The 16,623-nt window shown below is 40.0% G+C and overlaps 2 protein-coding genes across 2 annotated transcripts; one reads left to right on the top strand and one right to left on the bottom strand.

Moving 5' to 3' along the window:
- Positions 1-265: 265 nt before the first annotated feature.
- On the top strand, positions 266-2,475 carry LOC115182110 (gastrula zinc finger protein XlCGF17.1-like). The gene is made up of 2 exons (XM_029743767.1): positions 266-307; positions 1,747-2,475. The coding sequence occupies exons 1-2, from the start codon at positions 266-268 to the stop codon at positions 2,473-2,475; spliced, it is 771 nt and encodes a 256-aa protein (XP_029599627.1).
- A 6,433-nt stretch (positions 2,476-8,908) lies between these two features.
- LOC115182111 (OX-2 membrane glycoprotein-like) lies at positions 8,909-16,283 on the bottom strand. The gene is made up of 6 exons (XM_029743769.1): positions 16,229-16,283; positions 12,229-12,564; positions 11,741-12,043; positions 11,619-11,654; positions 11,428-11,533; positions 8,909-9,918 (listed from the first exon to the last, which is right to left on the bottom strand). Exons 1-6 carry the CDS (start codon positions 16,281-16,283, stop codon positions 9,909-9,911), a joined length of 846 nt encoding a protein of 281 aa, XP_029599629.1. The 3' UTR covers positions 8,909-9,908.
- Positions 16,284-16,623: the final 340 nt, after the last annotated feature.

The raw sequence follows: 16,623 nt of genomic DNA on the forward strand, positions 1-16,623 counted from the left end.
TAGAGAAAGCGCCAGAACTGTCAAGTCAATAACTTTTTGTGTCCGTTTCTCTTTATTACTACAGGCCGACTCAGATGAAGGCCGGTAACATCAACAGTGAGGACAAACCCAGCCTGCCTCTCTCATTTATCATTGAGTCCAAATGTACAGACACTGGGTCCTGATTGTGACAGTTGAGCCCAGTTTGCAATGCAGGATCCAGAGATGACATCAGTGAAGCTGGAAGACTGCAGTCAAACACGGGAGCTGAATGTCAACATTAAAGATGAAGAAGAGGAGGAGAAGATTGGGAAATCTGTTAGTCATGGTAAGAGCAGGTTCTGTCTATAAGTTATCTTCATAAGTTAGACCTCCACAAGTTATGACCCAGTCTGTTGCTCGGTTGAATTCTGTAATTCAACATCACACATCCCTGAACAACTGGTCTATCTGGAGTGATCAGAGAGTAGACTAAAGAAGTGAAGTAGACTGACAGTGAAGAAGTTCTATGAAATTAGTCTGTAGTTACTAGGCTTGGGTGGTATACCGTATTATTTGTAGCTACTTTTTAAGTAAATACCTGCAGTCAACTTGTGTAATATGTTAGGTGATAAAGAACATTGCGTTCTTAATTTCATCTGTCACATTATTATGTAGCGTACGGTAGTCCCCAGTCACGTGGTGTTTGTTTACAAGAAAACAACGATAAATAACCAGAGCTTTGTGAGTCACTCACTGTTGTGCAGCATGCGCCTGGTGATCCTGTTACAGTCTGGAATTCACATAGAAATGTTTGCCATCTAGATATCTTGTAACTGTTAAGTTAACTGTCTAAACTTTGCTAAATGCTCTACAGTTGGTTTGCTAATTTAGTAGCTAAAAATAATAATAGCGGCCCTTGTGTGCACTACCGCTAATACTGTATATATCCCAGGATGGCACAGGCACAGTATGGAAATCTGTATAACGCCCAACCCTACCACTGGGCTCCTGACTGAATGTAGGGTAGCCTGAAGCCATGAGCCCAACCCTACCACTGGGCTCCTGGCTGAATGTAGGGTAGCCTGAAGCCATGAGCCCAACCCTAGTAGTCACTAAACCTTTTTCCCCCCTTTTGCCACTTTTTAGCTTTAGACTCTTACCCACTTTTAGAAGTTTTTTTCCCCCTTTTGTATTGCACAGCCTACTTGTATGTATAAATATGTCACTCGGTACACAAGAAGAGGACTTGGTCACCCTCGGAGCCTTTTTCCTCGATAGGGTTTTTCCTGGGTTCCTCCCTTTGCTTCTAAATCTGCATTGCTTGCTCTTTGGGGTCTTAGGCTGGGTTCCTGTAAAGCACTTTGTGACAAACAGCTGTGCAGCGACGCTCTCCATCCAACCTGACAGAGCTTGAGAGGATCTGCAGAGAAGAATGAGAGAAGCTCCCCAAATACAGGTGTGCCAAGCTTGTAGCATCACACCCAAGAAGACCTGAAGCTGTAATCGCTGCAACAAAGTACTGAGTTAAGCGTCTGAATACTTATGTAAATGTGATATTTCAGTTAACCTGTCTCTATTTATCTACACTGATTTTAAATTGGATTTAACAAGTGATATCAATAAGGGATCACAGCTTTCACCTGGTCAGTCTATGTCATGGAAAGAGCAGGTATTCATAATGTTTTGTATACTTGGCGTATATCACACAAACTTGACTTTTTGTTTTCTGATGTTGTTCACACAGGAGGCCATGTTGAGACATTCTCTACATCCAGAAACTAACAGCAGGAAGGTCACAGAGCTAAGAGGTCTCACCATTGCCCACATTGTGAGGAGATTTTCCCAAATCTATCAAAGCTAAAAATACACCAACAAATACACACGGGAGAGAATCGGTATTCCTGCACTGACTGTGGGAAGAGCTTCACAACATCAAGTGATCTGAACGTTCATCAGAGAGTGCACACAGGAGAGAAGCCTTACTCTTGCTCTGACTGTGGAAAATGCTTCACAGCATCATCTGAGCTAACAGTTCACCATAGAACACACACTGGAGAGAAGCTTTACTTCTGCTCTGACTGTGGGAAGAGTTTCTCCCTATTAGATACCTTAAACAAACATGAACGTATACATACAGGAGAAAATCCTTACTCCTGCTCTGACTGTGGGAAGAATTTCTCTCAACAGAGTAACTTAAAAAGACACCAGCGAATACATACAGGAGAGAAGCCTTACTCCTGCTCTGACTGTGGGCAAAGTTTCTCTCAACACAGCAGCTTAAAGAAACACCAACATATACACACAGAAGAGAAGCCTTACCCCTGCTCTGACTGTGAAAAATGCTTTAGAACATCTGAGCTAACAGTTCACCAGAGAACACACACTGGAGAGAAGCCTTACTTCTGCTCTGACTGTGGAAAACGCTTCACAACATCATCTGAGCTAACAGTTCACCAGAGAAGCCTTACTCTTACTCTGAATGTGGGAATAGTTTCTCTCAACAGAGCAACTTAAAAAGACACCGTTTACATACAGAAGAAAAGCCTCATCAGTTCTCTCAGACCAGCTAAGATAAAGTCACTCCATCACTTAATTCTTATGTCATAAAGTAAGTGGTAACAGTGAATTGGATCCTATTGTTTCTCACTGTGAGTGAAATGTGCAGAGGAAAGGGAGCATTATAGAATGTTAGCCTCTCTTTACTTTACTGATCAGTGTACACCTTGTCAGTTTTGGTATGTTTTGTTAGCTTCTACTGCAAAGATATTGAGATGACCTTGGGTTTGCCCTGATGGTTGACTGGGCGGTACTGCTTCCCTCTTCAGTTTTCAGTGGGAATGAGCTAGTAGACACAATATGTATCAGATAGAGGTGGTGTGAGAATCAGTTTTCACCATTCGTTTGGGTGGATATTATTTTTTTGACTACTGTGGCGGATGAATCAGAATTAGTTGGGTAACATAGATAAGATGTTTTATTTGTATAATATGCTTATGTGAGATACTTGTCATTAGGATGGCGTGCCCTTTGGACTCTGGTGTTGACAGTTGTACTTTTCCCTTAGCTAGGGCTCAGTCACTTGGGGCCCAGAGAGGGGAGAAGTCAGAATGAAACATTGTCTTCATATGTGAATGTGTCTTTACCTATTCTTAAACCATGTGAAGGGATGGCGTGATTAATGGGGAACCAGTTACTTGTCTCCACAATGTCTGTGCGCAAGTCACTCCCTCCTTTTCTATGTTGTGAGGTATATGGCAGTGTCTGGGACCATTGTATGTCCTCTCTCTAGATCTTAAAACTTATCCTGGGATAGTGTATGACCTGGAGGATCACTCCCCTCAGTGAGCTTGTCCAGGAGTGGTTTACTTGAGATGGGAGTATCTAGAGTTGTCAATTGATTTATGCCATTGGATGAGCTAATGGTTCTGTTCTATACCGTACCAGGGAGAGACGGTTCCAGTTTGGGGTAGGAGGACCAGATACTGGTCTATACAATGAACACTGTTGATACAGCAGTTGCTGTCTGCTATGTTTTATAGATATCTTTCATACAGAACTTAACCTTTGTGAACTGTTCCTAAGATCTGTTGTTCGTCATGTACGTTGAGAGGGGTGGGTCTTGGGTATAAAAGATCTTTGTACTTGTGGCATCACTTTTCAATGGCATCATTGAAGGTCAAGTGCTTTTGCAAAAGCATCTTAAAGATGTAGTTAAGTATAACTGACTTGTGTGTGAAGTTTAACTCTCCTCATTTGGTAATGCAGAAATTAGCCACCACACTACTAAGGGACTGTAAGGTATAAGGGATACCTGGAGAAATTCGTATCTCTGAAATGGATGGCCTTCCCTTCAGTTTAATATATTTTTACCCAACCCTCCCTGAACGCTTGAAAAAAAAAAAAAAAGTCACTTATATCCAAAATAATAATGAAATATAAAGTGGACAGCAGAGAAGATGCCTACTGTTTACCCTCACTCCTAGGACAGACCAGAGCCTAAGATATGCAGTTTTTGAAACTGTTCTTAGTTTTGTAAGCATTACAGGGCAAAGTAGCCAGAAGGTTGTGGATTCGCAGAACACCGGGGACAAGGGTAGGAGTGAACATATATATAGCTTTCTATAAACGCATTTCATGCAATTCTAAGTAATTTTACATGACTGAGACAAGCAGAGAGGATAATTGATTCTGTCTGTGGAGCTTTTCAGTGGGGGTCTGCGAGTAAGACTGGTGCCGCATTTTATAAAGCATGAGGGAAGTTCCCGTCAGACCAAAAGAGGACGAGGACCCACCCAGACCAGACCCTTACTGTGAGCTGCCCAGGTTGAGACACATCATCTGCGAACAATTGAGGGGCGGCGAATGATTTCAGTAAGTCAATTTAAATGAATTTCTATAAAAAATATATATAATAATTATTAAAAAACTATGAAACTAAACATAACGATGTAGAAGGAGGGTACCACTTGCCTTAAGTAATTGTAGTCGTAGGTAGTGGACCAAAATGCAGCGGGTTGAGTGCTCATCTTAACTTTATTGAACACGTAACAAACAAACCAAGAAGCCAATCGAACGAACAAGATTACAGGCTAAACACAGCTATGCAACCACAAAACCCATACAAAAACCACCCCTCTATATAGGACCTTCAATCAGAGGCAACGAGGAACAGCTGCCTCCAATTGAAGGTCAAATCAATTAACTAAACATAGAAATAAATAGACTAGACTGAACATAGAAATACACTAACATAGAACATAGACCAAAACCCCGGAATAGTCTAAACAAACACCCCTCTACATAAACACATATAACAACAAACCCCGAACCACATAAAACAAACACCCCCCTGCCACGTCCTGACCAAATTACAATAACAGATAACCCCTTTACTGGTCAGAACGTGACAGTAATAGCACAAGGTGAATGTGAGTGTTGTGTGAGTAAGAAGATATTAGTGAGATTGAAATTTGGACAATAAGCATAAGTTGAGTTCAACAAAGGATTTACATTTGGGATAATAAGAGGGTTGAAATTTGGATATTAGGATAATAAGAGATTGACATTTTGATAATAAGAGGGTTGAAATGTGGATATTAGGTTAATAAAATATTGACATTTTGATAATAAGAGTGAATGAGAGCTGTCAGGGAGCTGGGTCAGGTGGGAAAGAGCTGCTATTCTATTTGTATGGGAAGTGCCAAGACTATAGAGACTATAGAGACCATAGATAGACAAGACTATTGAGACCATACAGACCATATAGACTATAGAGACCATAGATACACAAGACTATAGAGACCATAGATACACAAGACTATAGAGACCATACAGACCATAGAGACTATAGAGTCTATAGAGACCATAGTATTTATGATTATATAAACTACTGAGACTATAGACACTGAGAGACTATAGATACACAAGAATATAGATACTATAGAGACTATAGCGACTGTAGAGGAACAGTTGAAGATACATATGATATGGAAGAAGGCTAGAGCTAGTCTTAGAGAGAGAACTAGAGCAAGGGTAAGTAATGGTACCATGCCCCACTGACCGCTGTCTGTAGGAATTTATAAGAGAAGTGTCTACGTGGTCTGCAGCCACTGGAATGTGGATGTGAAAGTTGTGTTAAGCTGATTGAAATTTGGATAATAAGATGATTGCTTGAAATTTGGATGTTAAACTGATAGAAATGTGGATATTAAGAGATAGAAATGTAGCTATAACGTGTTTTTTGATCTATAACGTTATCTAAGTGTTCCGTCCACCATCTCCCATCGTAGTCTTGGACTACTAATAGTAGCACGTGGGGATATTGAGCACTGGTGTTGTTTTATATATATAGGAAGTAGCGGTCTATAGCATTTCTGGGAATTGTCTATGTGTTCTGGGACCACTGTACCATAGTCTCTGGGAGGCTAGAGAACCGTTGAAGATACATATGGTGCATAGGATGCACATGGTGTGGATGTGAATGCCTAAGTATAGAAGTTATGTATTGAAAAGTGAATGTGAATTTCCTGCACAGCAGGACATGCAAACTTGTGTATTTTAGGTTTAAAAAGGCTTCTAAAGTTAGTAATTTCCACTTTAAAATGTCAGACTTGATTTGCCCTAACGAAAAATGTATCAACCCCTACAGAAAATGTCCATTAATTATAATCCACATTTCCTGTTGCTGCAGGATTAGGCTCCTACTGTAGAAAACTGGCTCAAATTAAGATCCTTCACCTGTTTAAAGCAAAGGATGGGTACAAAAAAGCTGACTGCTGTAAAACCTTAGTAGTGTATGGGTGAAGTGGGCCCTGGTACTCATTAGAATTTCATGTTTTTTTCCAGCTTTTGATCTTCTCATTTAAAACATTGTTTTTGTCACACCCCGGTCTGTTTCACCTGTCATTTTACATTTACATTTTAGTCATTTAGCAGACGCTCTTATCCAGAGCGACTTACAGTAGTGAATGCATACATTTCATACAATTTCATACATTTCAAACATTTTTACTTTTTTTCTGTGCTGGCCCCCCGTGGGAATCGAACCCACAACCCTGGTGTTGCAAACACCATGCTCTACCAACTGAGCTACAGTCCTTGTGATTGTCTCCACCCCCTCCAGGTGTCGCTTATTTTCTCCAGTGTATTTATCCCTGTGTTTCCTGTCTCTCTGTGCCAGTTTGTCTTGTATGTTTCCAAGTCAACCAGCATTTTTCCCGTTCTCCTGCTTTTTGCATTCTCCTTTTTCTAGTCCTCCAGATTTTGACCCTTGCCTATTTCTGGACTTTGTACCCGCCTGCCTAACCATTGTGTCTGCCTTGACCACGAGCCTGTCTGCACCTCTGTACCTCCTGGACTCTGATCTGGTTTTGACCTTTTTGCCTGTCCATGACCATTCTCTTGCCTACCCCTTTGGATTAATAAACATTGTAAGACTCCAACCATCTGCCTCCTGTGTCTGCATTTGGGTCTCACCTTGTGCCTTGATAGTTTTTGTGTTTAATTTCCATGGTTTTACATCAAAAGCTGATTTACATTACTCAACATTTCCACACGCAAAAAGCTGTTAATAAGGTGTGTCGTCTATCTGAAGTAAAAGTACACAATAATGACAAAAGGCAATAGAAATAAGGTAGTTATTAGTATTTATTCAATATTACTGTGAAAAACTAAGAGCTGATTTTCCAGAGGGAAGCGAAAAACCAGAAACCCATTTAAGCCAATATGGGATAAACTGGAAAATTATTCCCTGATCTCTTTTAACAAGACAATCGAGCAAGCTCCTGGAAAATACAACAATCTTCAACATAAACTTTGTAAGTTACTTTAAAGTTTACTGAAGACACTCCTAGTACTAAAATACTGTACCTGTCAGCAAAAGTGAGTTATCAAAAAATACATAATTTACAGCAAAATCCTCAGACATAGGAAATTTTGTACATATAAATCAGGGGTGGCCAAAATGGTTGTGCAGGCTTTTTTCTCCAGCACAGTTCTACCACATCTGATTTGACTATTCAAGGTTCTGATAAGCAGCTGACTAGAGGTATGGGGTGTTGTAGAACAGTCAGAAGTTACAAATATCACCGCTGATATGCAGCAGAGTGCTTCCTCTGAAGTTATATGACTGTGTTTACACATTCAGCCTAAGACCCCAAATCGGATTTCCTTTCTATATCCAATCTTTTTTTCAGACCCATATCAGATTTCGGCATTCACAACTCAGAAGTCACACAGAAATGCAATTCTCATTTCCTGTCACTGCTCCTTTACATTTTGGGGTGGTGGTCATGGTAACGTCACGTGCCATCAACAAAAAAATCTGAGCATTCAGACAGAGGTCGTATATGGAGGATGGGGTTTGTATCAGGATTCTGCTCCACATATGGAGGTGTTATAAATAGGAAATCAAAAGATCAGATTCAATGTGTTTTTTTGCTGTTTACACATTAAGGAAAATAACAGATAGGTATCATATATGCAAATAACTGTCAAAAAATCTGAATTGGGCTGCAATAAGGCGGCATTTACACAGGCAGCCCAATTCAGATATTTTTTTAATGAATTGGTCTTTAGATTGGGCAAGGGATCAGAATGGGGGTGCATGTGTAGACGCAGCCCAAGTACCTCAGAAAACCATGAGGATGAAAGCCAACATGACATTAGATACCATGCTTACCTCACCCACCCCAGGAACTTGCAAATGTTTTAGAACATAGTGTATGTAATCTACTGAATGCAATCTGCTGAATGTAATCTGTTGAATGTAATCTGCTGAATGTAATCTGCTGGATGTAATCTGCTGAATGTAATCTACTGAATGCAATCTGCTGAATGTAATCTGTTGAATGTAATCTGTTGAATGTAATCTGCTGAATGTAATCTGCTGAATGTAATCTGTTGAATGTAATCTGCTGAATGTAATCTGCTGAATGTAATCTGCTGAATGTAATCTGCTGAATGTAATCTGCTGAATGTAATCTGTTGAATGTAATCTGCTGAATGTAATCTGCTGGATGTAATCTGCTGAATGTAATCTACTGAATGCAATCTGCTGAATGTAATCTGTTGAATGTAATCTGTTGAATGTAATCTGCTGAATGTAATCTGCTGAATGTAATCTGCTGAATGTAATCTGCTGAATGTAATCTGCTGAATGTAATCTGCTGGATGTAAACTTTCCATGCTCAACTGGAAGCGTCAATAGACGATGAAGTGTGACGCCTCCCACAAATAATAAATAAATACATAAATACAAAATACACAAATAAAAACATTTAAATAAATAAATAACATGGAAAAGATTTGAAATGTGTTATCACTCTGATTTACAGAGATGACCCAAGGTGTAGTGATTAATAATAATTAGGTGGGTGCTTATATTCGTCCTATTTCACACAGTGTGTATTATAAGCATGTCTGAATTGGAAATGTGTTTTTTTTCATATCCCAACTCCCCCTGAGACACCAGCCAGGGTCTGCCACTATCAACGGCGACCCTGGAACAATTAGGGTTAAGTGCCCTGCTCAAGTTCAAACTAGCGACCTTTTGGTTACTGTCCCAACGCTCTAACCGCTAGGCTACCTTTCGTAGTAGTTCCTGTCCAAACGACGTCACTAGGTGTGGTGAGGGCCTCAGGTGTTCCAGGGGACATCATCTCAGCACCAGGCCAAGGCACCTCAAACTGCAAGAGAAACAGAAACTGGTGCCAGTATAACGTTTCATAATATTTTCAGAGTTAGAGTAATGACACAGAGGAGATCAAATACCCCCCCCTCTCTTTCTCACACACACACACACACACACACACACACACACACACACACACACACACACACACACACACACACACACACACACCTACCTACCTGACAGGGATCAGCACATTTCCAAGTCAGTTGCTCTGTGTTACAGCTGCCCTACACGCTTAGTAATAATAGATAATGAAACATTTGAAGTATTTTATTTGACTCTTACACACAAGGTAACTTCATAAAGTGAATAGGATAACAACCTTGTATTTTCTATGAATAAAGTGTTTGAATGATCCTCCTTGATTCGTTGTTGAAGTCAAATTCTTTCTAAGCCAAATTCTTTCTATAGGGGAAATTCCAGTTTCAGAGTCAAATGCTTCTTCCATGTGGAGGCGCTTCAATGTCACTGTATTTTCATTGGCTACATTGTCATGATATGGAGGGTTCTTCAGATGTTATCTTGAGTTTGTCTATTTTCTATAAAACCAGCCTGATGTCTAAGCCTATGCTCAACTTGTAGAAGCTTAACTTGAAACTAAAAGTAGAGACAGACAGAGAGACAGAGACAGAGAGCCTGACAGACAGACATATATATATTTACATACAGATAAGTAGGTAAGCTGAGCTCCAGAGCAGACATTGTAACTCTGCCTCAAACTTGTAGTGCCACTCCGGTTCAACCAACACCATGCTCAGCAGTTTCTAAGAAACAACAAAGAAAGAGAAATACATCATCACATTTCAATTTGGTAAATTCAGAGATCTTTGTGGGGAATATTGTGTCTATACAGTCTATCATAAAGGTTTCATGCAAAACCTGCCAATGGGCTTACAGTTATTGTGGAACCTTGGAACCACTGTGAAACATAGTTTGAAGAAATGTTGGAATTTGCAGTGCAACCAACAAAAGGAATATGTGCAAATCGATTGTTTTTGCAAACAGACAAAAACCTTGAAATACGATATTTTGTCCACATACACAACATCTAAGAAATGTAATCATAATGAATCTAGTTGCGAGAGTCCTCCTGATTTCAGGGTTATCAGGCTCTGTGCATCAAAAAAGAGAACATTTGATAAAGTAATCTGAAAGCAGTCAAATCTCATATTCCACTGGAAGGCACAGCACATATTCCAGAATAACAGCATTAATGGTTCAGGAAAACACATGGAAGTTTGTCAATCAATGTCACAGTAAAACTGTACTTTCTCTCAGATACTGTATCTGAAAAAAGACCCGATCTTCAATCACCCAGCTAAAGATTGGGGGTTTATGGAGGGTAAGTTTGGGTAATTTGTTATTTTCATACATTAAAAGAGACAGAATGAACCAATCACTGCACCTGTGGATGAAATATATTGAAAGTGACCAGTACAATGATATGATTCACAGGCAAAGCATAAGAAGGCAACTAAATAGGTTGACTATAACAATAAGTAAATCGGTTGACTATAACAATAAGTAAATAGGTTGACTATAACAATAAGTAAATAGGTTAACTATAACAATAAGTAAATAGGTTGACTATAACAATAAGTAAATAGGTTGACTATGTCTTGGCACTATAACAACAAGAGTCACTGAGTTACCACTGATCCAGATATTGGAGACTAGATTGAGCTAGTCCACAAAGAATAAACACACACACATACAGTACAAACATGCCAATTATCATGTATGTATTTCCAAACCATGGCCTCTTTCACCAGCCAATGAGACTTGATCACTGACTGAAATCACCATAGAAACCTCCTTAGTGGCACCATCAGAAGACACTACACACTTTACCTTGGTGTCTTTGTCAGGTAGACTGGACACTGTTGTAGTAGTTGTGACAGTGACAGTTTCATTAGGATGGGTGACATTGACCATAGTAGACTTTTCCAAAGCAATGTGTTCTGTGTGGTCCCAGGCCACTACCAGAGAGTCGTCCCGTGGCAAAACAATTCAATATTTTATACTCTATTCCTTACCTACAGTAAGTACAAACACTGTCTACTTGAAATCATAAACCCTACTGTTAATTACAATATGTGTCTTACTAGACTTGTGGATTTCAGTCATCATGTTGAGGGATGAGTGTTGATAGTTCTTCCTGTTCTATGTCAGGGACTGTGGGAATTTGGGCTAAAGATTGATTGTCAAACTTACCAAAACAATGTCAAAGTAATACTGTATTTTATCTTTGTCAACTGAACAGTAAAACCTACCTTGTCATTGTATTTCTCAGTTTGCACCACAGTACCACAGCAGCTCCACAGCACACAGCAATGAAACACAGTGAACCCATCACTGCACCAATCCCTGTTGGCTTAACTGTGAAAGATGACAAGATGAGAATGGTACAATTCACAGACAAGGATGTCAGAGATTAGTGGTGGTCATTAGATTAATGACTGACCACTGATCCTGTCACCATCAGTGACCTCAGGTACACCTAGCACAGAACATACAGAGACAGTACTTCAGAATGACACCAGCATGTTGGTTGTTACTGTAGGCATGTACAAAACCATTTCTCACCAGGAAATGAAGCTTGATTTCTAGCTGGAATAACCATGGATACGTTCTTGGTGACACCTCCAGAGAACAGTGACACCACACAGCCAACCCTGGTGTCTTTGTCAGGTAGACTGAATGCTGCCAGCGTGGAAGTCATGGTGACAGTGACAGTTCCATTGAGATGGGTGACATCAACCATGGTGGAATGTTCTATCATTATGTCATCCCAGGTCACTATAGGAACAGGTCGTCCAGTAGCAGAACAGGACAGAGTGGTGTGACTGTTGTTGGTTTGTGTGATGAGGAGTGAGGGTCCATACAGCTCTATAGGACAACAGACACAGTTCACAGTGAGATCACAATGATCCAATTTACATGATTTAGTAAATTATTCCATTTTGATAAATGGTTTCAAGACTTTGGAAGTAGGATCTGATAAAATGGCTTCCTGAACTTCTGAAGTTGTTCTGGGTCAATCATTTACAGTACATTATGTTATCAGATTTGACCATTTACTTGGAGGCAGGTCCTTCCGCTGATAGGTCCATCTGGAAAGGTGTTAAACAGACACTTGTAGCAGGACTCGTCTCCTCTCGACACTCCTCTGATGACGATAGAGCAGTTCTGCAGTCCCTCGTCTTCAAACTCCACTTTCCCTTGAAAAGGTAGGTTGACATTGGGACCTCGTTTGCTGTAAGTGGCCACATTTTCATTCGCCCCAGTTGTCTCTTTTTGCCAGGTTACTTGCCGCACATCTTTGGGTTTCATGAGCTCACAGTTTAAGACTGCATCTTCTCCCAGGGTTGCTGTGACAACCTGCTGTGTTTTCACCAGATGAGAGAGCCCTGCATGAAGACAGTTACACACTACTTAGTACATTACAAACTCTTTCTCTCACTCACACACACACTCAGTTGGTAGAGCATGGTGGTGTTGTGGGTTTGATTCCCATACTATAAAAAAATGTAAGTCGCTTGGAGAAAAGAGTCAGCTAAAAGCCATATTTTTAAATATATATATTTATAGATTCTGTCGCACAGGGCTTTGCCTTTTTCTGTTTTTGACTATTTATGTTAATACAATGTGCAGGAGCGCCAAATTGCCAATTGTATGACTTTGAGGCAATTTGTGTTGCATAGTTTAGTGTAGTGTATTGTAGTGTTATTTTATGTAGCGTTGTGTTGCGATGCGTAGCGTTGTGTTATGTAGTGTTGTTATGTAGTGTAGTGTTGTGTTATGTAGTGTTGTTATGTAGTGTAGTGTTGTGATGTGTTGTGTTATGTAACGTTATGCAACTTGAATAAGGAAGAGTGAGACAGAATGAAACATATTTGTGATGTAATCATGAAATGTGCAGAAAGTTCCACTTTACTGAAAGCCGACAATCACTTTATTATGAGGCATTTCATCACTTTACATAAAGCAGTCAAAGATGACTTTATAGTGAAGCCATAATCAACTGGCGGACCGCAGTCCAGATCCACACCTAGAATACGGATCCCACCTATTAATACGGACCGCGAGTCCCAAGATCTTTTTAGGAACTCAGTCAGGCTTTCAACTTACTGCTGTTGGTAGCTGCAATAGTAGAATCAACAAGGTGCAATTTCAAAATGTTTGTAGTGCACGGGCAGGTTTCCTCTTATGTCATTCCCTGACAGAGCTATTTCTAACCTGTCAGAAATATCCAGTTGATCAACTACTAGCCCAAGTCAGCTAGATAGGTAAGTTAGGCCAACCAGCTATCTACATCTTGTAGTTGTCATGGCCAGATTAAGTAACCAGGGGCCTCGACCCCCAAGGGCCCGACATTTTGTTGAATCACTCAGGTACAGTATCATATGAACACACATAAGACATGTCAAAATGTGTAGAATTGCAGGAAGCTTAAAAATGGCAAAATGTTCTCTCCACCAACAAGAGGGCTGTGAACAGTTTGAACAGTTTGGGGTGGCATGGGTTGTGAGGTTGGGGTTTGTTACTATGCCGATATATTACAATATCCATCTGGACCTTTGTCACCTCGGAAAGTTGTGTGACTGGACCTTCTCAAATAGTAGTTGAGTACCCCTGATATAGTGGCTAATAAGTATGCTATAACACACCATGAGAAAGATGATGTGCTGCTCATTGACAAAAAAATGTATAAAAATGCATCACACTGATGGTCATTATAATGCTGTATGATCCTTGAGGAAAAAGTGACCAGCAATTATGAAGCACTATGTTGCTGTTCATTATAAGTCATTATGGTTAGAATTATAATGCATTAGGAGACTTTATGAGACTTAATGAGTATTTATTTGTGTCTATAACTGTGCTTATACCGCATTATTAACCTATCACAGTGCATTATGAGTACATGTATAATGCTGTATAATGCATCATGCATATGGGATTCATAGAAAGTGTTACGGTATATACTGTGCATTAGGAAAGTATTCAAACTCCTTGAACTTTTTCACATTTTGTTACGCTACAGCCTTGTTCTAAAATTGAAATATTTTTTCAAGAAATCTGAGTAACTGACAGCATTATGGGTTAGTAACTGACTGCAGTATGGGTTAGTAACTGACTGCAGTATGGGTAAGTAACTGACTGCAGTATGGGTTAGTTACTGACTGCAGTATGGGTTAGTAACTGACTGCAGTATGGGTTAGTAACTGACAGCAGTATGGGTTAGTAACTGACTGCAGTATGGGTTAGTAACTGACTGCAGTATGGGTTAGTAACTGACAGCAGTATGGGTTAGTAACTGACTGCAGTATGGGTTAGTAACTGACAGCAGTATGGGTTAGTAACTGACAGCAGTATGGGTTAGTAACTGACAGCAGTATGGGTTAGTAACTGACTACAGTATGGGTAAGAAACTGACTGCAGTATGGGTTAGTAACTGACAGCAGTATGGGTAAGAAACTGACTGCAGTATGGGTTAGTAACTGACAGCAGTATGGGTAAAAAACTGACTGCAGTATGGGTTAGTAACTGACAGCAGTATGGGTTAGTAACTGACAGCAGTATGGGTTAGTAACTGACAGCAGTATGGGTTAGTAACTGACAGCAGTATGGGTTAGTAACTGACAGCAGTATGGGTTAGTAACTGACAGCAGTATGGGTTAGTAACTGACTGCAGTATGGGTTAGTAACTGATTGCAGTATGGGTTAGTAACTGATTGCAGTATGGGTTAGTAACTGACTGCAGTATGGGTTAGTAACTGACAGCAGTATGGGTTAGTAACTGACTGCAGTATGGGTTAGTAACTGACAGCAGTATGGGTTAGTAACTGACTGCAGTATGGGTTAGTAACTGACTGCAGTATGGGTTAGTAACTGACTGCAGTATGGGTTAGTAACTGACGGCAGTATGGGTTAGTAACTGACTGCAGTATGGGTTAGTAATTGACAGCAGTATGGGTTAGTAACTGACAGCAGTATGGGTTAGTTACTGACTGCAGTATGGGTTAGTAACTGACAGCAGTATGGGTTAGTAACTGACTGCAGTATGGGTTAGTAACTGACTACAGTATGGGTTAGTAACTGACTGCAGTATGGGTTAGTAACTGACTGCAGTATGGGTTAGTAACTGACAGCAGTATGGGTTAGTAACTGACTGCAGTATGGGTTAGTAACTGACGGCAGTATGGGTTAGTAACTGACAGCAGTATGGGTTAGTTACTGACTGCAGTATGGGTTATTAACTGAGAGCAGTATGGGTTAGTAACTGACTGTAGTATGGGTTAGTAACTGACAGCAGTATGGGTTAGTAACTGACTGCAGTATGGGTTAGTAACTGACTGCAGTATGGGTTAGTAACTGACTGCAGTATGGGTTAGTAACTGACTGCAGTATGGGTTTGTAACTGACAGCAGTATGGGTTAGTAACTGACAGCAGTATGGGTTAGTAACTGACAGCAGTATGGGTTAGTAACTGACAGCAGTATGGGTTAGTAACTGACTGCAGTATGGGTTAGTAACTGACTGCAGTATGGGTTTGTAACTGACAGCAGTATGGGTTAGTAACTGACTGCAGTATGGGTTTGTAACTGACAGCAGTATGTGTTCATGTGTTGAATTATTAAAGTAACAAACTACAGAATGTGTGAAGATCAGTGAATATAAGGAACTATGGCTATAGATCAATCCTCTTAGTTTGTTCACTGATTAAATCATAGTTTATACAGTGACTTTCACTACACTATACAGTTCATACAATGACTCTCACTACACTACACAGTATATACAGTGAATTTCACTACACTATACAGTTTATACAGTGACTTTCACTACATTCATAATGTCATTTATCTGTATATATTTTAGTCTATCTGTGTAGTGGAAGATAAATTAAATAATGAATGCAGAGTATTGAAATAAATAGGTTTGAACAGTTAAACAGGTTTGAAAGCACCTCATTTCATAAAGAAAAGCAACAGTGTCAGCAATACTGTGTCAATTCAAATAAAAAGCTGACAAATGCAGTATATCATGTATAAAACAGATATAACTCACCTTTAGGGAGGACTATTAGCTGAATAAACAGGTAGTGGTGGAGCAGAGGTGCCATGGTGACAATGTGAGTTCTCATATGAAGAATTTTGAATTTCCCACCTGACTTGAATGGACCTATCACAAATGGACCTTTTGGGCGGAAGCCCCTCCCCTTACACTAAAAGTGAAAGTAAACTCTGCTGGTTGAGAAGGTTAGCTGAGAAGGTTAATTAGTTGAACTCTTCTTAAAACAGATAGGAGCTGACATATTACACACATAGCCAAGTGAGCCTGGTGCAGAGCTATAACAACCTAGCCCTGATTGTGATGTTACTGTAAACAGAGCTAGAACAAAGTAGCCCTGATTTTGGGGATGTTACTGTAGAACAAGGTGACGGGGAGAGAACACAATACAT

The sequence above is a fragment of the Salmo trutta genome, unplaced genomic scaffold, assembly GCF_901001165.1.
Source record: "Salmo trutta unplaced genomic scaffold, fSalTru1.1, whole genome shotgun sequence".
In the NCBI taxonomy this organism is placed as follows: Eukaryota; Metazoa; Chordata; class Actinopteri; order Salmoniformes; family Salmonidae; genus Salmo; species Salmo trutta.

Excerpts from the sequence above, each read along its gene's own strand:
- LOC115182111 (XM_029743769.1), bottom strand. The coding sequence starts at position 16,283 with ATGGCACCTCTGCTCCACCACTACCTGTTTATTCAGCTAATAGTCCTC. Across the intron at positions 12,565-16,228 it reads GCTAATAGTCCTCCCTAAAG|GGCTCTCTCATCTGGTGAAA; the intron begins GTGAGTTATATC and ends GTCTTCATGCAG. Across the intron at positions 11,534-11,618 it reads TGATGGTGACAGGATCAGTG|TTAAGCCAACAGGGATTGGT; the intron begins GTCAGTCATTAA and ends CATCTTTCACAG.
- LOC115182110 (XM_029743767.1), top strand. The coding sequence starts at position 266 with ATGAAGAAGAGGAGGAGAAGATTGGGAAATCTGTTAGTCATG. Across the intron at positions 308-1,746 it reads TGGGAAATCTGTTAGTCATG|CAGGAAGGTCACAGAGCTAA; the intron begins GTAAGAGCAGGT and ends AGAAACTAACAG.